Source organism: Carassius gibelio, chromosome B8, assembly GCF_023724105.1.
Source record: "Carassius gibelio isolate Cgi1373 ecotype wild population from Czech Republic chromosome B8, carGib1.2-hapl.c, whole genome shotgun sequence".
NCBI classification, from domain to species: Eukaryota; Metazoa; Chordata; class Actinopteri; order Cypriniformes; family Cyprinidae; genus Carassius; species Carassius gibelio.
In genome coordinates this window covers 15,057,633-15,082,225 of record NC_068403.1, presented here as the reverse complement: position 1 = coordinate 15,082,225, position 24,593 = coordinate 15,057,633, and the positions used below count along the sequence as shown (strand labels likewise).

At 37.4% G+C, this 24,593-nt stretch overlaps 1 protein-coding gene and 1 long non-coding RNA gene across 2 annotated transcripts in view; one reads left to right on the top strand and one right to left on the bottom strand.

Moving 5' to 3' along the window:
- The window catches only part of LOC127963519 (uncharacterized), a 29,691-nt gene extending 23,773 nt beyond the window's left edge, over positions 1-5,918 (bottom strand). The window contains exon 1 of the long non-coding RNA XR_008154853.1: positions 5,227-5,918. This is a non-coding gene — a long non-coding RNA (uncharacterized LOC127963519). The remainder of the gene's footprint in view (positions 1-5,226) is intronic.
- LOC127963518 (rho-related GTP-binding protein RhoA-D) lies at positions 4,345-24,426 on the top strand. Its single transcript, XM_052563465.1, has 5 exons — positions 4,345-4,510; positions 22,154-22,311; positions 22,624-22,744; positions 23,014-23,144; positions 23,876-24,426. The coding sequence occupies exons 2-5, from the start codon at positions 22,156-22,158 to the stop codon at positions 24,047-24,049; spliced, it is 582 nt and encodes a 193-aa protein (XP_052419425.1). The 5' UTR covers positions 4,345-4,510; positions 22,154-22,155; the 3' UTR covers positions 24,050-24,426.
- Positions 24,427-24,593: the final 167 nt, after the last annotated feature.

The window sequence follows — 24,593 nt, the reverse complement described above, 5'->3', positions numbered from 1 at the left end:
TGTTAAAACCATGTCTGAATTAACCTCAATTGGCAAATGGGAATGGGTCAAATTTAATGTAAAAAAAATAGCGATTAAAGAAGGCAAACAAATTGCAAATGCTAGAAAATTTAGGCAGACAACAATTTTATCAAGACTAAATTATTTCAGTAATAAAGACATACTTAGTAAGAGTGAGGAAAAAGAACTTTATACTCTTCAATCAGAGTTAGATGATTTTTATACAGAAAAGGCTAAAGGAGCATTTATACGATCTAGAGCCAGGTGGATTGAGGAAGGGGAAAAAAATTCTTCATATTTCTTTAATCTAGAAAAACAAAAACAAGCTTTGAAAATTATTAATAGACTTAGTATTGATAATTGTATAAGCCAAGAAAAAACTCAAATTGATGACTACATATATTCCTTCTATAACGATTTATATAAATCTAAATTTTCAGAAAGCGATTGTGATCTCTTCTTCTCCTTTTTAAAAGATAGAGTTCCTATTATAGACTCTGATTTTAGAAATATGATGGAGGCTGACATTGAGATTTCAGAATTAGACACTGCTATAAAGCAAATGTCTAATGGAAAGTCGCCAGGTATTGATGGCATCACAGTAGAACTATATAAACATTTTTGGCACGAAATAAGATTTTTAGTTTTTGAAGCACTAAAGGAATGTATAGATAAAGCTGAATTATCTCCATCAATGAAGCACGGTTGAATTATTCTAGCTCCAAAGTCGAACAAAGATAAATTATTTTTAGACAATTGGAGACCAATAACTCTTTTATGTAATGATTTCAAACTGCTCTCTCATGTTTTTGCAAATAGATTAAAAAAGGGTATTGGTGAAATTATCAGTGAAACACAATCTGCTTTTATTAAAGGGAGAAGTATTCACAGTCATATTAGACTAGTTCTTGATATGCTTGATTATAATTTTTTAATTCCCCAGACAAGCTTACTTCTATTTCTAGATTTCTTCAAGGCATTTGATACCCTTGAACACTCCTTTTTGTTTAGATCCTTAGAAACTTTTGGTTTTGGCCCTATGTTTTGTAAAGTAATTTCCATGTTTTATAATGATATTTTTAGTAGTGTTTCTCTTAATGTTGGTTCATCACCCAAAATCCAAATTAAACGAGGAATTCGTCAGGGATGCCCTGTCTCACCATTACTTTTTAATCTTGCAGTTGAACTTATGTCTTTATTCATTAAAAACTTTGAAGATAGTATAGGCATAGATATTCTTGGTAGAACCTTTACTATAAGTCAATTTGCAGATGACACTCTTTTATTTCTTAAAAATAAAGAGGTGCTTCCATTAGTTATTGAAAAAATTTCTGTTTTCTCAAAGGCATCAGGCCTGACTCTAAACTTTAAAAAATGTGAATTAATGGCAATCCATAATTGTAATTTAGACGTTATAGAGGGCATTCCAGTAAAAAAGGAGATTAAGTATTTAGGGGTTATGATTACAAATAATGTTGTTAATAGAGAACATTCAAATTTTAACTCTAAATTAGAAAGTATGAAAAAATCCTTAAATCATTGGTTATCTCGAGACCTATCTATACTGGGTAGAATTCTCTTAACTAAAACTGAGGGAATATCCAAACTTATCTACTTATCTCAAGCCTTGTATACTGCCCCTACAGTAATTAAATCGGTGAATTCAATCTTATTTAAATTTATTTGGAAAAATAAAACGCATTATCTACGTAAATTTCATATGGTAAAAGAGTATGAACATGGAGGTTTGAGAGCCATTGACTTTGAATCTCTTCTTGGTACATTCAGAATAAAATGGTTGAAAGAGTGTTTAACAAAGTCACACTCGATATGGTACCATATTCCTAACCACATTTTTAAAAAAATTGGCGGCCTTGATTTTGTGTTGAGATGTGATCTCGACCCTTGTAAAATTCCTCTGAAGGTATCTAATTTTCATAAACAAGTACTGTTATTTTGGAAAATGATGTTTACCCATAACTTTTCACCTCACAACTCCACTCTTTGGAACAATAGGGTTGTAATTATTAATAGAAAATCTCTGTTTAAAAGTGATTGGTATAGCCAGGGTATTTTTTTTATTCATGATTTGTTAGATGATAATGGCTTGTTCTTATCTTATATTGATTTCATTAGTAAATACAAAGTTAAAATTACATTAAAAGGTTATAATAAGATATGCAATGCTATACCTACTGGATTGTTAAGAATAATCCAAAGTAGTTTTTTTGATCTTTTATCTAGACCAGTAGTTTCTCTCCCCTCTTTGAAAATATGTAATGTTGACCTCTTAGACTATAAGTGTAATAACAAACTTATTTATAAAGAACTTAAACGTATCATCACTGGTGATTATAAATGTTATTTTCTGGGAGATGTTGAAACCCCAGTAAGGGACAAAGCTTTTACCCGTTATATGGCTTACCCAGTTGCTCCAAAGGTCAAGGAGACTCATTATAAAATTATGTTTAGGATATATCCAGTTAGTGACTTTATACAAAAACGGTTTCATTTCGATGTGGATCCTTGTGGTTTCTGCTCTTCTTTTCCTGAAACACTTGATCACCTTTTCTTTTACTGTGAGGTTTCTTCTAAATTTTGGTTTGATATACATAGCTGGTTGTCAGTAAAAATGGAGACAGTTTCTCCTATAACTCAGCAAGATGTGCTCTTTTTTAAATGTGATTTAAATTCATCCTTCTCTGATGTTGTGAATTTTGTTTTGTTGATGGGTAAATATCATATACATACTTGTAAATGGAAAAAATGTAAACCTTCCTTCAATATATTCTTATGTGAGTTTGTTAAAATGTTTCAGAGCTTAAAATGCCTCAAAAAACTTAATCGAAAATCGGAAAAGTTATGCTTCTCTTTGTCAAAATATCTATTATTTTAAAAACATTTTTAACTTCATTGACTACAATTTTGGTTTCATCCTTGCTCCTTGTTATTGTGTTTGTTTTATTTTATTTATTTATTTTTTATTTATTTATTTTTCTCTCTCTCTTCAATGTAAACTATGTGCTGGTCTATATGAAAGTGTCTTACATTGTTGGTTCCCTGTCTTGTTATGTACATTAAGCAATAAAAAAAAAAAAAAAAAAAAAAAAAAAAAACTTTTCTCCCTCTAACAGCACGCTAGCGTTACTTCTACACTACAGGCTACACACAGCAACATATCTGCGTGTTCTCACATCACATCGTTCTTGTAAAATAATAATAAGTAAATAAACATCAAAATCACTTCGCTGAGAATGAAACACCACTTACCAGCTGCCACGGTATTGAATATATCCTTTAGCAATTAAAAAATGCGCGTGCAGCGTGAGGAATCTTCCAGGTTGGATGAGGTCGTTGTCAGGTGAAAGGTCATCATGTTGGTCATTTTATTTAAGGCTAAATTATTATTAATAAATTGTACTAATATTATGATTGGGCGTGGGCAGGCATTAATAAAAGTTTATGTTATTACAAAAAAAAAAAAACGAGGAAATTTTGCTTTGACAAAAGGGCACTTAAGGGGCAAAGGAGCAGGTGCTCAAGTGAACCGGTTCTTTCGGACAATTCAATCAAATAAACCAGTTTAAAAAAAAAAAAATGGTTCACCGGTTCTTTTGCGCTCGATGTAATGCCGTCATTGGCGATGATTGCCCTTCATTCAAGCCTTTGGTTTACCCGCGCTTATAACATTAGCACAGAATCAGTTCAGAATCAATCACCAAAAGAATCAGTTCGGTTCAGAGGGTGGGGGGTCAAGGCATTTTTGGCAGGGTCTTGAGACCCCCCCAAGACCCCCCCCCCCCCCCCTGGCGCCGCCGGTGTCTATGTATAACTAATTTTAACAATATGCAGTATTTAATGCATCCAGTTCAGTATGTTTTTGCAATTTACAACCAAGATTAATCATACTGACTTACAAATAACTTTTATTTGCAATAAACAATAGTAAAGTCATTTTATTCGGCTGAAAATGAATAAAATGCTATTAAAACCAGTTTTACTCGGTCATCATACATAAGCTGCACGTTTTCAGCTTATCGGACCTGCTGAAATGAGCTCGGTTCAATGAATCGGTGAGTCATATTTCAGAAACCATTGGAATGATTCTTGAATGATACATTCAGAACGGTTTTGTGAACTGGATCGATCGCTTTATTACAAAGATCCGATTCAGAAGACCGATTCACTCAGGAAGCATACAGAACTGCATATGGTGCATTTGGAATTCAGTCGACTCGTCCTGCTAGCACTGCGCCCACACCTCAACCCCCCGCCGCCGCTCGTGCCAATGATGTCATTCTGTTTTAACGGCCGGAGGCGCGGCTGTAACCGGCAGCTCCTCCCCACGAGCCAATCGCGATCGGGCAGACAACTCCAGCCGCCTCTGGCCGTGGTCTGTGGGAGGATCTAACGGCAGCGCTCCGCTCCTCCACGGCCAGCCAAACACTTGAACACACTGCGCCAAGCAAAAACGAAACCCTTAGCGACGAAACTTCAGTTTGATAAGAAGGTAAGAGTTTATTTTGAAAACAATGAGGGTTGTTAGCCTATTAGTTATGAATAGATCGTGGATAAACCAAGAGCACTTTAACGGCTTGACACTTCTGCAGGGAGAAAACAAGTAGGTGTTGGCTTCAGAAAAGCGTCTTTAATGAAGATCAACAACTTGAAGTGTTTCTTTAAAAGCCTGGAAAACACACACAACCGACAGATGTAACTCATCTATTATGACGCAAAAGCATCGCCGAAGTTGCGACGTGTTTTTCGGGGGTCACCACCTGTTTTCACGCGCAGCTCGGTAGTGCAGTGTTTGTTTTTGACCACAGCACCAACGTTAGATTCAGATGGATTTGGCATGGGAGTGTGTGGCAACACCCCTGTTGAACACCTCACATCGATGTGTTTGGTCCACGAGGTCGTAGTACAGTTCAGAAATGCAAACATTACAATAACACGCTCATAAAGGTACATAGATGAGCGTCCATCAATGAAACTTGAAGATGAAAGACCGCGCCTCGTAACTTCAGCTCTTTAGCGTGGGTTCACGTTTCACGTTTGTGCGCTGAAGCGTATTCATGCCAAACTTTTATTTATTTATTTTATTTTGGGTTAATGACGTGATGGTCATTCATTTTGAAAGGAAACGTTAAATGGGCACTTACGTTTTTATTAATGGCAAAAGTTTTACACATAACTTTAAGTAATATGATTAAAATCTACACTTACGCAAGATGATGAGTTAAATCTTCCTGGGAAAAGAAAGATTTCTATATGGAGCGTGTCGCCTGCTTATGTACGCCGCCATGTCGACGTCACATGACACGAAAACAAAACGGTTTAGGAATTTCTTGAGAGCCAATGTTGGAGTAAGAAATTAGAATGATTATCTCTGTTGTAAGATAAACAGGTAGTAAAATGTAATGTAAAACTTTAAATTATATAATTATTAATAAAAAATATGAAATGTTTTTGAAAGCTTAATCGTATATAATTTAAAAATTCAAAAATATTTAGTAGGCTTACTTCATGTTTGAAGGTATATCACAGAAAACAGAATCTATGTTTTTGAAAAACGTATGAAACCATTACAAATATAAGAATTTATGTAATCCAGGATTTCCTTGTTTGTCATTGACCCAAATGTGTTTTGGACAAAACAGCTGGTTGTGGTCTGTTTTGTAGGCTACTGAAAGGGAAATTATCATATGGTTCATTTAAAAACTTGTTAGACAGGAATGATTCCGGTGTTTGTGTTTAAAGCAGTGACTGTATAGGAAACCTCCCGCACTGTGTTTGGGAAGGAAGAGGCCACATTTCAATAGGAATTTCCGAGCTAGTCTCTGAAAAAGACCACCACCATGTTAGGACAGCATTTACATCTCCAGGTCTCGATGGCTGTGGCACAAAACATATTGAGATGCCTACCTAGACAGCATTTTGTGCCTACTTAGAACTGGAATATTCACTGTACACACAGAAAGAGTATGATTGCTGCATATATATCTACCATTTTTTAATCTGACGAGTGTGGCCGTGATCAACTGAGGCAGAAAAGGAGTGAAGGGGCCTGAAAAGTATCAGTCTCTCTTGATAAGCATGTCTAAGTATGCCAGTAATACTTGGAAGGCTGCGTCTGCTGTGCCACCTCAGCATTGCCAACAGGTGTGGGCCCGCTGCCACACCACTCTCTGTGCATGTGAGGTGCAGGTCGATATCTGGGTCATTATTCAGCTCACTGTCCAAGCATCAAAGTGAGGCACACCAGTTTGATTCGGAAGCAGCCTTCAGGCACTGAGCCACAAATAACATTTGTGATGCAAACGCTGCACATGCTGAATAATAGAAAAATAATCAAAACAGAGGTGAAGTTTTATCTTAAACTTACTTGTTTATGAGGGTTAAACAGACGGAAGGCTTGTTTGTTTACATATATCTTACATAAGCAGAAAGCTTTAAGGGTGGATTCCTGCTTGCTAAAATCAAGTAGATGTCCTGGAAGTGCATCTGTATGCTGTTGTGTCCTCTTGGCTGTTTTCTGCTCCTGTGGTATCAGATATTTGTGAAGTAGAGGAATGCTTGGATCCACCAGCAAGAAAATCGATTTTTAATGAGCTTCTGGATCTATTTTGTACAACCAGGGATTTGTAAGTTAGAGGTGTGAGGTCTGTCTTGTTCCCATGAGCCCATATATACACATATATGAGAAAGAGAAATTAATACTTTTATTTAACAAGGACAGAGTAAAATTAAATTGATAAAAATTGACAGTAATGATATTAATTATTTATATGTATGTATTCATATGTATTACTATATGTAGATCTATGAATAAGCAAATTAGCCCCACCTACACCAGCCAATGTCTCCTGATCCACGGATCATGGCTAATAAAACTGTTTATACTAATGGACTACTACAGTAGATACTGTAACATTTGTTAAAGTTGCTTACTTGATGATGTTTTGTGCCTTGAAGACTCGAATGCATCAAAGTTTGTGATTCCAGTTCGCGCCCGCAAAGAGAAGAGTATAACTGCAGCCTGGAGATCTCTAAATGGGTGTGGGAGCTCCAAAATAGGGCGTGGCTTCCTCCAGTTGACAGACAGGCACATGACACGTATGTTAAATCCAATCCACCCAATCCACTTCAGCGTAAACTCCACCCCACAGTTGATTCTAAAGATTTGATTGGTTTTATCAATCACACTGTCGATTTCCTACACCCTGCTGCAAAAATGCTAACCCCTAATCCTATCACACACCTGACCGTAACCTTAATCAGTGACACCTGACTGCACGGCGTGATTGGCGCTGAATAGCATGGTAAAGAAAGTTGCTGTTAATAAGATAATGCGATATGAGATCGCCAAGCCGGCCATTCCGTAACTCCCCAACCGGAACTTACTGGACAATGGCACCTTTTAGTTACACCAGTCACTACCAACTCCTACCCTGCGAGCTTCGAGGCTTTGGGACACCCCGTTTCTTAAAACAAAGCAATAGAGTAAAATCTTTGCACTGCATTGGGACAGCTCGCGGGAGAGCTTCTGAGTGATTCCTGTTTATTAAAGGTGCATTGTGTAAATGTTAGCGGCAACTAGCGGTGAGGTTGCAAATTGCAACCAAAGGCTCAGTTCCCCGTTCACCCCTCACTTTACAGGAGCTATGGTGGCCGACACAGGTAAAGATGTCATTGGCCGCATAGAGCAATGACATTTCTTTACAAAGGTAAATCAAGGTATTATATTTACTTAATTATTCAGTAAATTGATGGTATTGCGAATCTTAATGTAGTTGTTCATCATTGTGTCAGTTTTTTGTCTCCGATACCGATTCCGATACCTAGGGTTCAGTATTGGCCAATACAGATATCGGTCCGATACCAGTGAAGTTTTTTATCCCCCCATTTAAATAAATGTAGAATTTATATATCTCTGTGTTTGGAACTGATAATCATTCTTTCACAGTCTACTAGATACAGACTACTTCATTATAAAGAAAAATTCAATAAACAATAAATATGTAAAAATATAGGCCTATGCATATTCATAATCTATAACAAAAATATATCATAAACTAGGTTGGTGGATAATTCGGCAGCAAAAGTTATTCTAGTGTTCCTGTAGCTCAATTGGTAGAGCATTTAATTACATTAGCAAAATGTAATTAAAATGTTACGTGTTACTTCCACAACACATCTAGTACTTGATCACACTACAAACAATACAAAACTAAAATGTTATTAGATACAGAAAAGATTAATTCATTCTTTACCTGGGTCTTCAGTCTGTGATTAGCTCACCTCACCTCTTGTCTGAAAAGTCTTCGGGTCGAGTCGTTCTTTAATCACGTGATAGCCCCATACGCTACCAATGCAGTCCAAGCCGGAAAGAGAATTGATTAGCTCATCTCATGAGTCTTTCGGATCGAGTCGTTCCTTAATCATGTGACAGACCCATAAGCTATTTCTGACATTTCTATCACTGTGTTTTTGTTAATGTTTATTGAGGATCTATGGGGTGTTATTAGTGACAGGTGGATTGCCGCCGTCGAGCTAGGTGGGTGTGGTTTCAGCAACCAGCTCCTGTCTTTTTGGCCAATGGGTGACATCACAGACAATACGTCCATGTTTTTATACAGTTTATGGTCCGAAAACCATTGGCCACGAGCTTTGGACTTTGCTCTCACAGATCATATTTATTTATATGGTATATTTTATTTTAGATCAACTAGAAAAAAATGTTTAATTTATAAAAAATTTTTTGGACATGATTGGTTATTGATTTTTGTGGCGTAGCAAACAAAAGACCGTTTCAAACCACGTTTCTGAGACTGCCATTGGAAAAAGTACAGTTTCTAGGAGATAATGCTCACCAATGGTGTTGATTAATGGATTGGCACATGGGTTTGTCTGAAAGCATATTAAAAACACCACATAGACAAAAACAACATTAAATACTTGATTTTCACTACAGGGTGACTTTAGAAAAACCATGTTAATGATGTTCATTTAGACTTTCAATTTATCAAAGAATCATATAAACTGTTTTATGGTTTCAGCAAATAATATTAAGAAGCACAATCATTTTATCATATGATGATAACAAGAAATGTTACTTGAGCCCCAAATCAGCATATTAGAATGATTTTTGTGTGTGACACTGAAAACTAGAATAATTCCTGCCGAAAATGCAACTTTGCCATGAGGAATAAATATATTACATTTTTTTTTTTTTTTTTTTTTATTGAGATATGTCACAATGTTTTTTTTGCTATATTTTTGACTAAATAAATTCAGCTTTAATGAATCTTTCATTTAATAAAATCGATTTAATTAAAATAAATTCTAATCAAATTATTTTACCAACCCCCAATTTTTTAAAGGTACTGTGTATATAATGTATTATACAAGCTATATAAATTAAAAGTTGGAGCGCAAGTTGCACATTTATTGACCTGAGATCAAATCCCAGCTCATGGTTCTTTCTCATCCCGTCCCAAGTGGTCCTTGACCTGAATAAGGTTAAAAACCCTTGATCTCACAAAGATCAGCATTAATACAGCTAGATTCCCATGTGTAATGCTGCTGGAAAAGGAAAGCAGATTGTTTTTGGTGAAAATAAGAGTATTCAGAATTGTGACCACTCACTGTAAAAACGGAGATAATCGGACATGTCCAAACTAGTAGCTGCTACTTTTCACCCACTTTCTCACTGCTTAAAGATCATTTGTAAGTGTGCAATGCCATTGATTTTGAGTGATTGTCCATGGAGAGCTGATTTCAGGTCAGTCTTAGCCCTCTGGGCTGCAGTCCAGTTACTCTCTGATGGTGACCTGATCGTGAGAAAGAGGGAAAATGAGTAGAGGAGAGGAGAGGAGAGGAGAGGAGAAGACAGGACGGTTTTTAATTAGGACACCCTCTTTTTCCTCTCTCCAACTCCCCCTCTCTCTAGGAACAAGAACAAACATTCAAGTAGGTCAGACCCTTCTGCTTTTTCTGTCCTTTTAATTTGGATAAATCTGCCCATTCTGTTCTGCTAGGCTGCGGCTTTTCTTCTTTTTTTTTTTTCTTTGGAAGCTGAAATCAGAGAGACACTCACCGCTTAGAAATGCACAGTCATTATTTACAACTGTCTGATATTATTCTGTTCTATTAAACTTAAGCAGAAGAACTTTATTTAAAGTTGTGCTGTGTTTGTTTCTGATTTCCCGCTTTGATGTGTGTGATACACTGGAAGTGTTTCCTCTCTCAGTGTGATAAGGAAGCCAAACATCAGCGAGGCCTTTAAATTAGAGTTTAATCTTCTGTGCTCTTCTCTGTTCTGTCGTGTGGAGAATCTGATCTAAGGATCCGCTGCTGCTCCACAGAAGCGTGAGGCAGTTGCTTGTGCCTGGCGTTTGCTGTTGATTGGCTATCACCCTCAGGGTCAATGAATCCTGTAATAAAAGTGTGGCTGTAGCAATCTGACAATCAGCAGCAAGTGTCATCAGGATTGTGCTTCAGCAAGTGGTTTGTAAAATACCTAATCTAGCTTTCTACACAAACACACACATATTGGGCCTCATTTATCAATCTAACATAGAAACGAGCGCAGATCCGTGCGCACAAATCAACTTATGACATAGTTCACGTGTGATTCATGTAACATTCAAAAAACATTTATTTTATTCCTTTTATAGAATTAATTTGTGTTTTTTTTTTCACCTTTCTCAGAAGCGCTGCATGATGCAATGATTGAATCCTCATGGTCTTGTTTACGCTGCTATTTGCACATATAAAGCTAAAACCCTGTATATAAAAAAGACAATCTAATCTTTAACAATCGACTAATGAGCTTTTCTTGACAGTCAGGAAAATAAAAATGAACAAAACGCTGTCATTCTACAATTCTCCACTATATTTACTATGCTGCGCGCAAGTTCAGGAACTAAATATCTTGCGTACATGAGCTAAGACAAGACGTGAGATTTGATTGGAGCCACCTCTCACGTCCATATTGATTAAAAAAGTTTTGCTTTGAAATGACCATATGCCCAATTTTCTGTCGTACATTCGTTTCGTAAATGAGGCCCATTGTGTCAAATCATATCTCACATAGGTGATAAGAAAAAAAGGGTGCACGGTAATTAGTGATTGTTGTGGCTGGTGTGGAGTAATTATTTATTGTTGTGGCTGAAGGTACAGACTAAATATTGATTTGTTTTGGCTAATGTGGAGTTGTTGTTGATTGTTTGTGTATATGGGTGTATTGTGATTACTGATGGCTGACATGCATTTAAAATTATAATTGGTTTAAAATAATTTGTTGTTCATTTGTTGTATTTTAAATGTTAATCTTTGAAAACCTTAAAGGGAGAGTTCACTCAAAAAAAAAAAAATTATGTCATTATTTATCATTTATTCACCCTCGTTAAATAAATAACTCATATAAAGTTTTGGTCATATGGGCCCCTCATAATCGTGTTCAGTAATTGTGACTACAATATTGACCAAAATAATCGTGATTAAAATAATCGAGCAGCCTTGCATAACAGCATTGCAGACTTCCTAAAATTATTTGAAATTTGAGCAAGAAGAAGGTACAAGACAAGATTTAACATTCCTAAAAAGCATTAAAAAGGACAACCCAATTAAAAACAAAAGTTTGAATATTATAAGTTTAAATAGTTTAATAGTGGTTGAATATTAGCATTCTCAGTGCATCATGGGAGCAGTTCTTTGGAATGATTGGTTCTTAGCAGAATCATGGGAATGATCATGGGTACACAGCAACACACAATCACACATTCACAAGTTAAGGTCTCTGGTTAAGCTGAAACTTTCTTAACCTGCCCAGCATCAGTGCAGGTTCCACACAGTCCAGACACCCAGCAGCCTTCACACACTTACCTGTGGACAGCTCTCAGCTGTTTTAGCTTCGAGTCAAGGTTGGATTAAAGAATTGAGAATGGTCCTAGATCAGCATTAATACACTTGTCAATGTGTGCTCTAAGATAAGAATCTTTAATTATGAGACCCAGCAGTGAAAACAACAGGGGATGAGCCATTTGTGTTTGACTAGCTGTGTGTTTACACTTTCTGTCAGCTATTACTAATGTTTTGGTTAATGAAGGGATAGTTGAGGTTAAAAAATACATTTTTTTTTTTACTAACCCTCATGTTGTTCCAAACCCGTATGACGTCTGTGGAACTAAAAAAGATATTTTAAAGTGATTTTATATTTTTGTCCATACAATGCAAGTCAAAAGAATCTAAAAACACGTTATTGAAAATCGTCATCTTTGTTCCTCAAGGGAAAAAAAACTAAACATCTACAGATTTGGAACAACATGAAAGTGAGTAAATTATTACAGAAGTTTTAACTGTCCCTACCTAACAGTTCCAGACATATTCTCTAGTCATGCTGTGTGTTCAGTTTATTGGCACATAGGGGTGTACAATTACACTGTGTTTATGCAGGTGTTATCACTGTTAAAGGAACAGTCCAATTTTTATTTTTATTTATGTATTATTATTTTTTTTTTAAAGGCTAATTTTCTTAAACAGTTAAACAGTTGAGTTTTACCGTTTTTCGAATCCAGTCTGCCGATCTCTGGGTCTGGCGGTAGCACTTTTAGCAAGTTGCAAGTTTTTAATTTTCCATCGATCTTAGTACGATGTAACTACAGAAGAGTCAAATTTAAAATAGGAAAAATATAGAAACTCTTTGGTCATTTTTGAGCGAGATGCTAATGGTCTAATCAGATTCAATGATCTATGCTAAGCTAAAAGTGCTACCACTAGACTGAGATTGTCTGAATGGATTCGAAAACTGTAAAACTCAACTGTTTGACTCTAGGGGAGTTGGAAAATAAGTATATTTTCAAAAAAGTGGAGTGTTCCTTTAAGACTTTTAGGACTCAAGAAGCTTCTTTGGGATGATGTGATTCATATTTTAGGTTATGAAAGAAATAATAATTACACATTCAATACAAACTGAAGGATGCTCTTTTTTTTTATTCGTATTTTTTTATATTAGATATTCTCCCATGGAACTTGCCAAATTTTTGCTATTTACTGCAATGTTTATATTACCAAACTTGGCAATGCTTTACTTATAAAACTATGACATTGTGTTGCCAGATCGACAGTGGCTCTGTTTACTGATTCAGACCACCGCTTACTAGAAAAACACAGCAAGAGATGCTCCTTATCTGAAAGTGTTTTGGTGGTTCAATCAAAAAGTAAGGGGAGTAAGACGAAGATAAGAAATGTGGAGTCAATGAGTTTTTGGTGGAGATTGACCTTCTCACAGGATCATTGAGGACACAAATCAGCAGATGCTTTCCAAAGTCCTCCTGGTTAAAAATCAGCTTTGTGTGTATGTGTGTGTGTTTTATATTTTAAACTGTGTTTTGATCCATTGGCAAAAGGAGTAGTGTTTGCTCCACTGTGTTTGTGTTAGGTCAAGTCTTAAAAGTGTCTCAGTCTTAAAAACTCAGTGGACCCCGATGATCTCTACAGTTCATTAATTGTGAGATTAGCTGTGAGTTGATGGCAGAGCTTCACCTTATTAAATAAATACTATAGCCCATTAAATATTTCTAGTGTGCTCCAAGTGGGTTTGAGTATTGAAGTTCCTGTTAGATTTCCTGGCAAGAGAGATTTATCTTCTTTCAGTGGTGGAAACAAGTACTGTTACATTGGTGAAAAAATACTCAATTACAAGTAAAAGTACTGCTTTCAAAACAGTACTTAAAAGTAAAAAGTACTCAGAGTACAAGTTACTAGTTACTTTTTAGCGGGCGATATTTAGTTACCAAAAAATATTCATATCAAAGATCTATGTGCATGGATAATAGCAACTTTGAACAAAACCCACTTTTATCTTATTGACAAAGCATGTTAATAAGTGGTCATGATACAGAGATTTCTAACTTCAATACCTTGGTTGGATAGGAGTGGTTAAAGGGGTCCTGTTATGCTCTTTTACAATGTCTTGAATTTGATTTGAGGGTGTACTAGAACGTGCTCTCATGATTGTTGGTTCAAAAAACACATTATTTTTCACATAATTTACATTATTACAATACCTTTCTCGCCAACTTGGCACAAATGTCTCGATTAGTTGTCCGTTTGATGAAGACCTGCCTTCCAAAAAACAAAATGTGTTGTGATTGGTTAGCTGTCGCAGTGTGTTGTGATTGGTGAACAGCTCAGACGGTGTTTCAGTACTGCCCGCCCCTTGCCAAAGCAGCAAGTTCCCTCTCATAAGGATGGCATCAATATTGCCATATCAATTTGATATTGTTTTGGAAAACAACGCTGGAGTCCAAACAAGCTGTTTATTGTAGTTCTTGAAAAGGGATTTAAAAAAAAAAAAATCTCCCTTTGGAGTGGACTTTGAGATGTGTAACTTTGTAGATCTTTGTTATGCCCAAACATACACACTACACACTGACTAAAATTCAAAAAGTGAAAAAGCATAATAGGACCCCATTAAGATATCTGCTTGTTACGTCTGACATCATCTTTCACCACTTCTGAGACCTAATGCTCTGCCAGACGCCCCCCATAAAACAACAAACTGATTCAGCTAAAGTATTAGTGTCTGAGACACTGTGAGTGCAGAGACTGTAGAGTGCACAGCAAATTACGCTTAGCTTAAATACATAATATTAATGAAATAGTCTTAATAAATGGCTGCTGAAATAGTATTTACAAGTGAAATGAGTAGAGGCTTGGACCCAATAATGTAAATCTCATGAATTCTTTAGGCCAAAATAATCGTATAGTGAAAATCTAATATCATAACAGCCCTATATAGAGGACTTCTAGGTCAGACTGCTTACAGAACTATTTGATTTCGAAAAAATAAATTTTACTCATCCCTAGTAAACAGGGTCATTGTGCAAGTAGTTGGTTTGAGCTTCAGACAGAGGCCGAGTGCTGCAGAGTGATTTTACAGCCTGCCTGTGAGGATCAGAGACATGTTTCACAGAGCTCTGAGTGCTGCGGCTCCCACTGCAGGCATCATATATTCACATCATCCACCAGACACACTCTCACCAGTGCTCACATCACCCGTTACTTCCTAAGGACTAACAGGGACCAGGCCAGCGGGCATCATTTCATTTTACTCATGTACCCAATGTGTCTGAGGTCTTTGTGCGCACGAGATAGAGACAGAACGAGACTTACTCTGTGTAACCTTTGTGTGTGTGTAACCTTTGTGTGTTTTTTTTTTTCTGGATTTTTTTGGTTGATATTTTGTCTCTATACGTTAAAATAAACCTACCATAAATCTACAGGTGCTTAATTTCTTTGTAAGTGGGCAAAATTACAAAGTCAGCAGGGGATCAAATAAACATTTTCCCCACACTCACCAGCGACTTTTCCCCACACTCACCAGCGTCTCTGAACGCACAACACTTTGAACCCTGGAGAAGGAACAGAAGACCACACACCAGGTGCCGCTCTTGTCAGCTAAAAACAGGAAATGGAGGCTACAGTTCACACAGGCTCACCAAAATTGGACAATAAAATGAGTCTGGATTTCTGCTGCGACATTCAGATGGTAGGGTCAGAATTTGGCGTAAAGAACATGAAATCACGGATCCATCCTGCCTTGTCTCAACGGTTCAGGCTGCTGGTGGTGGCTTAATGGTGTGGGGGATATTTTCTTGGCACACTTTGGAGCCCTTAATACCAATTGTGCATCATTTAAACGCCACAGCCTAACTGTGTATTTTTGCTGACCTTGTCCATCCCTTTATACCTACAGTGTACCCATCTTCTGATGGCTACTTCCAGCAGGATAATGCACCATGTCACAAAGCTCAAATCATCTCAGACTGGTTTCTTGAACATGACCGTAAGTTTACTTTACTCAAATGGCCTCCACAATCACCAGATCTCAATCCAATGAAGCACCTTTAAGATATGGTGGAACGGGAGATTCACATCATGGATGTGAAGCCGACAAATATGCATCAAATGTATGTATGTATTGTATTGTATATGTATGAGGGCTGCACGATAAATCACATGCAATGTTTAATGCTCATCTTGTCCGTAAAGGCAGTTCTGTAATCAGCGGTAAATCTCCATCACCTGTGCGCTTTCACATGGAGGAGCATTAAGTACATAGAGCTGTTGTTCACTGACAAGCAGCATAAAATATGATCATGTAATCATAAAATGTTAATTTTATGATGTTTTATTTATTTGCATGTAAGGTGACCTTGGGTGTCATGTAAGGGGCTCATAAATAAAATTTATTATTATTATTAATATGTACATACGGAAATAGGAAATGGATATTTTTTTTTTACCCAGAGCCAAGCCCACAATATCCTCTCTGTGTGGGGCTAAAGCCAGAGCCCACTGATGATGGAGAGCCGATTCCTGCCGCGATCTACGAGCCAGCGCAATGCAGAGCAACTGAGCTGTACTGAGCATCAGCCCGGAAGTAGAGCCCAACCCCTCAGACCAGGTGCATGAGCAGGCTGCAATGCCCATTGTGAGGGAGAAAAGCGTGAACGTTGAGAGCGCTGAGTGGAGCTCCGCCCACTGCACTGCGGCTGATGTTGAGCTGATCGTACATCTGGGACTGCTGGACTTCGAGGGGCACTTAATAGACTGGAAAACAGAGCTGGAAATCGACTTGACCCTCTCCTAACTCATTGATCCCTACTGGTCCCATTCAACCATGAGGGGGCTCCCATTTCCAAGTCCAGCCAGGAGTGGGATCTGATCCTGGAGCTCAGCCCTGAGAGCCCGGAGGCTTACAAAATGAACACCCACCCACCCGTTCCTGCCTCCTCCACTGCTGTCATCTGGCAGCTCCTCTGCTCGCCCTCCTGCCAGCTCGACCTTGGTCCTTGGTTGCTCTGGCTTCACCTCGGTCACCAGAGCCCCCTGACTCATTGGCTCTCCGTCTGCACCTTAGACTCCTCCACAACCCTTGCTCCCCCGGTGTTGGTTGGTCCCATGGAGTCGGTGGCCATTCCTCCTCCATGGCTCCTCCATCTTTCAATTCCATCGTGGGTCAACATCATGGCTGCAGCCTTGGTCCAGCTTGGTTTCTCCTGCTCCAAGCCCCTTCTGTCTTCTCCCTGGGTCCTCCCTCCATCATCTCCTCCCTGGACTCTGTCTGCTGGCTCCCACTGATGCCTTCCTCTGTTGTTGCTACAGTGCATGCAGTATAATACATCTTCCAGGAAGGGGCAAAATGTCAGAATTTTTGGACCTGTTTTGTCCCTATAATCCGTCCTGTTTCCTGATTTGGTCTTGTTCCTGTCCTCGTTCGGTCTCATTAGTTTAATTAGTCATCCCATGCACTTGTGTTTCCCCAGTCATCCCATGCATTTAAGTCCTAGTCTGTGCAGTCTGTCTCTGTCTGGTCTACTTGTTGTTTACGGGTGTTGCTTAAGCTCCTGTTATGGATTATTTCCAGTGTTTCCTTAATTAAAGACTGTTAAACGTTTCCTTGTGACTCCAGCGTGTTCCCTGAACAGTGTGACGTGACAATGGGGTTGCTTAATTTGATATCACCAGACAAATTGTTGCAAATCTGTCATGAATATTCAATATGTGGCCCAGCCATATTACAGACCCATCAGTTCACAGCTCCTGTGGCTCTAGGCCAATTGAAAGCATTTAAAGTGTCTGCTCGTCCATAGCACTCCCCTGAAATGCTCTCCTGGGCCCTGTTTAGTGTGTGTGTCATTTCTTTGGTGGGTTTGGAGGGAAGAAGGCTATCGATATGGACTGGACTCAATTATCCCATGATCCCTTATGGAAATATTTGAAGCAGAATGACTGAATCCCCTCCTGAATCCAATTTAAATCTCAATCACTTTCCATATCCAGGTTGTATCGAGCTGTTATAGTTTCTTATCAATCATAATGAAACACACTTTTTCTCATTTCCTTCTGATTAACTCCTGCTGATTCAGTCCAGTGCTTGACTCAACAAGTCTTTGATTCTGTGGATGTTAGGGGTTGTGCATAACATCAAATTTTCATAATTTACTAGTCGTTGGGTTGTCAGAAAGACTAGTCGGCCTGTGAAATTATAACCCAATGTCTATCTATTGTGCAAGCAAACTACATCATTGCTTACCTGTATTGACTCGGCTAATAATTTTGATTTCGATTGATGTGTTGATGTAGGGATTAAGCAATATCAGAATCTCACGATATGATATTTATAGTGATGTGTAAAAAAACAAACAAAAAAAAACAACTGAAGGATTATTTTTGAACGGAGTAACTTTTATGTATTATTTTCTCTTGGGGACTATATGTAAACACATTTTATGTTAATCTTATTCAGATCATTACTAAATAAACAATAACATGCAATTTGTATGATCCTTCTTATTTGGTAAAATTAGTGATTGACCGATATTGATTTTTTATAACCGATACCGATATGCAGAACCGATTATTTGTACGTTTATGTACCCGATAACCGATATGCAGAACCGATATTTATTTACTGTTATACTTCTGTTTCTGACAATTATTACAACACAAATGAGCTGAAAAAAAAACATTTTATTTATAACAATCACTCCCTCCTTGCATACAAAAAAAAAAAAAACATTATATTTATACACAAATAAATAGAGGGGTCTGAGTCCAAAAAATTTAAGCGCACTGTTACTAAGTGTCTTTGTTTTAAAATAAAAGCTTTGATGAGGTAAAAAAATAAAAACAGGTAAAAAAATAAAGCACAAAAATGATTCTAACATATTGGTGGGGGCGGGAGGGCTATTTAGGAGTGCATAGCTATTTAGTAGTGTAACTTAATACTCCCAGTTAAGCAGAACTAGGTTTTAGTGTAGAGTCTTTCAGCATTCTGCCCTGTAAGCCTGCTTCCTTCAAAAATTGTATGCAGTGGCCGTGCTTGAGGCTTCCTGATCATCAACCCAGTCAGGTGCTGAGCGAACTTTTTTTCCCGAGACTATATAAAGTTAAACAGCACTTGTCAGTTGGCATTTTATGATCTAGATTCAATCTAACGTTAGATCATGAAATGCCAACTGACAAAGTGCTGTTTGACTATAATTTAATCAACCGCGATCGCGCATGGAGATAATAAATAATTAATTTCCACAAAGCGGTATATGTAGCCTATATGTGTATTAGCGAAATAATTGTTATGTAGTAAATGATAATATAATCTAGGGTGTTTAAACAAGATAATCAAAAGTTTCATTCAGTGGCATTGCTTGAGGCTTCCTGATCATCAACCCAGTCAGGTGCTGAGCAATATGAACGAACTTTTTTCCCCGAGACTATATAAAGTTAAACAGCACTTGTCAGTTGGCATTTTATGATCTAAATTTAATCTAACGTTAAATCATGAAATGCCAACTGACAAAGTGCTGTTTGACTATAACTTAATCAACCGCGATCGCGCATGGAGATAATAAATAATTAATTTCCACAAAGCGGTAGGCTATATTTATATTTGTATTAGCGAAATAATTGTTATTTAGTAAATGATAATATAATCTAGGGTGTTTAAACAAGATAATCGTGTCAAAAGTTTCATTCAGTGGCCGTGCTTAAGCCTCCAGATCAGCTGTCAGTTGCTAAGCAATATGAACGAACTTTCTCTTCTAGACTAATGGTGAGCAAATACAACAGATAGAGAATTAAATTCAACGCTTTTATTTTCAACATGCACTCATTCATGTCCGTTTTATTTAATTCATGTAAAGATACGTCTTTATTGGGGCAGGACATGATGAATTACACTACGTGACTCAATGAGTTCGTCTCAATTGTTTAGAAACAAGCTGCATAAATTAACTATATCAGGAATTTATGTCTCAGATCTCATTTGTGCCTGTCTGTTATGTTAAATAAAGTTGATTAATTAAAGCAAACCAAGTAGAACATATATTTACCTGTGCACTGAGTTGTTGTTGACTGATCTCCTCAGACGCCCGGGCTGCAATGGCGGAAATCTCAAAACGGCCACAAGATGGCGCCGTAAATCGGCGAATCCGATATTACAAAACCGATACCCGATTATGGAAGAACGCTTAAATATCGGGAAAAATATCGGTAAACAGATACATCGGTCGATCACTAGGTAAAATAATTAACATTTTGCAGTTTCTGAAAGGGGGTTGTAAACTTTTGACCTCCACTGTACATCAAAGCTGAAGTACTAAAATTACTTAAACTAAAGCTGAAATAAAATAAAATAAATAGAAATATTAAAAAAGATGAAACAAAGAAGAAAAAAATATTAATATACTTTGATAGTATAATATTATAAAAAAGACAAGGCTTCGATCTAACAGTATTTTTCTCTCAGATGCAGCTGTGTGATTTATGAGGGCTGCAATCTTTTTTAATTTAAAAGATATCATAGGAGCCTGTGTGTGAACAGGAAGGGAGTTGTCAGAACAGGAAGTGAGCTCCTTCTTATTCTGCCACCAGAGGTTGAGGAAATGTTTCCGCATTGTGCCCTCAGAGACGGACAGCATTTCCAGAGTGAGCACTATGGGAAATTCCCGGCATGACGTATCACATATTGCGTTGTCATTTTTCTGCTTAAAAAATATGATTTATTTAATTTTCAGTGAATTAATTGCTCAGTTTTTTTTTTTTTTTTTTTTTTTTTTTGGGTACGTCTGAACTGTTTCAAAAAGGCACTTTTGTTCAAGTGTGGGCAGAACTGGGTGTGTTTGAAGGGCTTGTGAGATAATGTGTGCATGTGAGAAACCAGGCTGCCGTCATCAGGAACACATTTCTTTCTCCAGGGACATACATTCAAGAATAGTACTGACCTGTTTCGGTTCTTTTCTCCCTCTCAGAAAATGTCCTGTGATTTTTGAAGTTCAATGTGTGGGTGTGCTGCTTGTTTCAGGCTTAGCCGACAACTTCCTGTGACCATCCAATCCAAATGTCTCATTATGAAGCTGCACAGTCCTGGCTATAGTTTGAAACCACAGTAATAAAATGTTGAGTCATTCATCAATTTGTGCATCTCTTTACACACTGTTAAGTGAAGACGTTATGTAATTTTACTTTATTTTAAAGGTAATTCCAAAAGTTGGAAAGATGCTCACCATTTATTTGATTAAAAATACAGTAAATCCTTAATATTGTGAAGTATTATAATAATTTAAAATTGTACTGACCGCAAAATTTTGAACATTAGTTTACAATAATACCTTAGTACTTTGATACTTTATGGTAGGCATTTTTATACATTTACATTGTACCCTGTCAAAAACCATGGTATTACCAAACTGTGGTATAACACAACTGTGGTATTACTGTGATTCAGTGCCAAACAAATAGTTCATTGTGCTTACTGTGGGTCTGGTGTGACGTGGTGGAAAATGTCAGCTTTTGTTTTAAATGTGTTTATAGATTCCTATATACCTACTGTATGTTTGACATGTTCTGAATTTTTCTCATTCTGCCGTCACTCACAGAAGCCAAAATCATGTAGTCCTGTTCAGTGGGCTACTGTATGGCAGCACTGCTTCTCTGTGTATGTCCTGCTTAAATGCAGACAGATGGCTGGGTTGGCACTATGTAAGAAAAATGTGTATGTTCTTTGGCTGTGACGTTTTTGGGCCATCGTGTCCTTTTTTCTCAAAATTGTGGGAAAGGGAGGAAAAGACTGGGGCAGGAAAGTCTCCCTCTTTCTCTTACTATATTCTTCCATACATTTCATGCTCTTGCTTTGTTTCTGTCCGTGTGGATGTAAAAAACGCTCCCAAATAAGGCCTAGAACAAAAGGTGCTCATTTCATTCCAGTGTGATGTTCATTTTGTGGGTCAGTTAGGTCCTAGATCAGCATTTTGGCCTCCTGAGTCTGCATAAATGCAGGATTGATCTTGGAACAGTTTCTGCTACACTCTTTATTGTTGTGTCTCTTAAACCACCGGGGTTCATTCATGTAAAACCAACGGTTATGACACTTATTAGGATGTATTTTGTGGCTCTCTGGAACTATTATTTTGATTTGTTAAATGTTTGTAGAATCACTGCTAAACTGGATATTTTATCACAATGATGACACATATTTGCTACAATTTTTGTAATGGACTATATTTCCTTACTTTTTTAATTATATATATTTTTATTTTACTATTTCTCATGGTAAAATCTCTTCCTCTCTTACTTTCTGTAGTGATGGCAGCCATCCGTAAGAAGCTGGTGATTGTGGGAGATGGAGCCTGTGGGAAAACCTGCTTGCTGATTGTGTTCAGTAAAGATCAGTTCCCCGAGGTCTATGTGCCCACAGTGTTCGAAAACTACATCGCTGACATAGAAGTGGATGGCAAACAGGTCAGTTGCACAGTCCTTCTGCCTCAGTTTGTGGAATGCTGAGAATGTGTATGTTTGCTCGATGAAAGGAAGTTGAGTGTTACTGCAGCCTGTCATATTTTTAACCCAAATTTGTGGCCATCTTGAACAGACATGCTTGGACCTATTATGAGAGAAGTCAAGTGTGGTCAGCAGTTATTTCTTTAAATAGCCTCGGGTTTCTAAATAGTTTTTTATATTAATTGCCACTGGGATTGACATTCAGGCCACTCAAAGTTCAGTTCATATCTTCAGCTGACAAAGGATCTGCATCTCTGTGTCTCTGTCTCTCAGGTGGAGTTAGCTCTATGGGATACAGCTGGTCAGGAAGACTATGATCGGTTGAGGCCATTGTCGTATCCAGACACAGATGTTATTCTGATGTGCTTCTCTATAGATAGTCCAGATAGTTTAGGTACACATACACCTCATTCAAAAGTTTGGAGTCAGTAAAATCTTTTCCATTTATTTATTGAATGAAATTAACACTTTTATTTAACAAGGAGGCAAATTATTTATTTTAATGTTACAATATGTTTTTTATTTCAAAATGCTGTTCTTTTTAACTTTGTTTCTTTTTAAGAATTCTCTGTAAAAATACACACACATATAGTATATATTTATTTTTAAAAATGTATTTATTTATTTATTTATTATTTATTCTTTTTTTCTGGTCTCTCTTAGAGAATATTCCAGAGAAATGGACGCCAGAGGTAAAACATTTCTGCCCCAATGTTCCCATCATCCTTGTGGGCAATAAAAAGGACTTGCGGAATGATGAACACACGCGCAGGGAGCTGATCAAGATGAAACAGGTATCGTGTGTGTGTGTGTGTGTGTGTGTTGGTGTGTGTGTGAACGTGTTAAACAGGTGTTGCCATAGTAACTTGAAGTAGAGACACGGCAGAGGCCTTTTGTTGGCCTTTGCCTTAACAAACAGGACACTTCCTGTCTCCAACAGCCACAAAAGAAAATGGAAATGCAGCTGTTTCCTGTGGGGATAAAGCTGCCCTCAGGGATTGTGACATATTGAAGGGTGTTTGTAGGAGTAAGCCAGAAGCAGTAATGAAACTTCCATACTAGTCAGAATAATACTTCAGATATATATTCAGATAGCCTATAAGTCTTAATATTAACATTGTTGTATAAATAACGAAGTGTATTCTACATTAAATTATTAGTTTAATCCAATTGGTTAAAAACTTGCTATCAAATGCTCACTCTACTGGTCATCTTCAGCGCATGCAGCTCAAAACAGAAATGCAGAACATTAATAACTACTGTCATATAGGCTAACTTTATAATGAGAGCACTTTTGTAAAAATTGTGAATTGTTAGGGTTTCGCTGACACTTAGTGTTAACTATCCTTTAATCAAAACATAAAAAACATTATTTACCCTGTTTGCATCTGCGAGGCATTTGTTACACATTTCCCTGTTTGTGTTAACATCAGTAACCACCTTTACTGTCACTTTTGATGGATAAATGATGGATAAATTTATTTTCTAAAAGAATGCTGCCTCTCATAATATGTGTATGTTTCAGGAACCTGTAAAACCTGAGGAGGGCCGTGACATGGCTAACAGGATCAGTGCGTTTGGATATTTAGAGTGTTCGGCTAAAACTAAAGAGGGAGTGCGGGAGGTGTTTGAGATGGCCACCAGGGCGGCGCTGCAGGTCCGTAAGCGCAAGAAGAGAAACGGCTGCCTGCTGTTATAGGCCATACACTGCAGCGTACATAAACACACACACACCTCGCAAACTGACCCCAGGAAAAGCCTGCAGTACCCACCACACGCCACATTTCTCACAATCCAGGTGTAGATTACAGAAAAATATTTATAAGGGAATCGAAGTGTGTGTCCGTACCCAATACCTCTCCTTCCTGCCATCTTTCTTTTTTCTTTTCCTTTCACCAGCATATCTTCCTTCCTTCTCTGGGAGAAAGACTGACTGATTAATTTTGTATTTGTACATAAATCTTCTGTCTTTTTCAGTTCTGGTTTACAGTTATTCAATGCCTCTGTATATGATGCTCAGTGATTTACGTAAAAAAAATAAAAAAGCAAAAATACATCATTCATTTAACCTGCCAACCTGTACTGTGTTTTTTGTTTTTTGTTTTCTTGACGACTGATCTTGAAATAACCAAACTTTGTTAAATTTGTCCATAGGCCTTGGTCAGGATAGTCACCATATTTATTTCACATGAAGTACAAGTACCATCTGATTAATGGGGTTAACTGGCATAAACATTTATTAA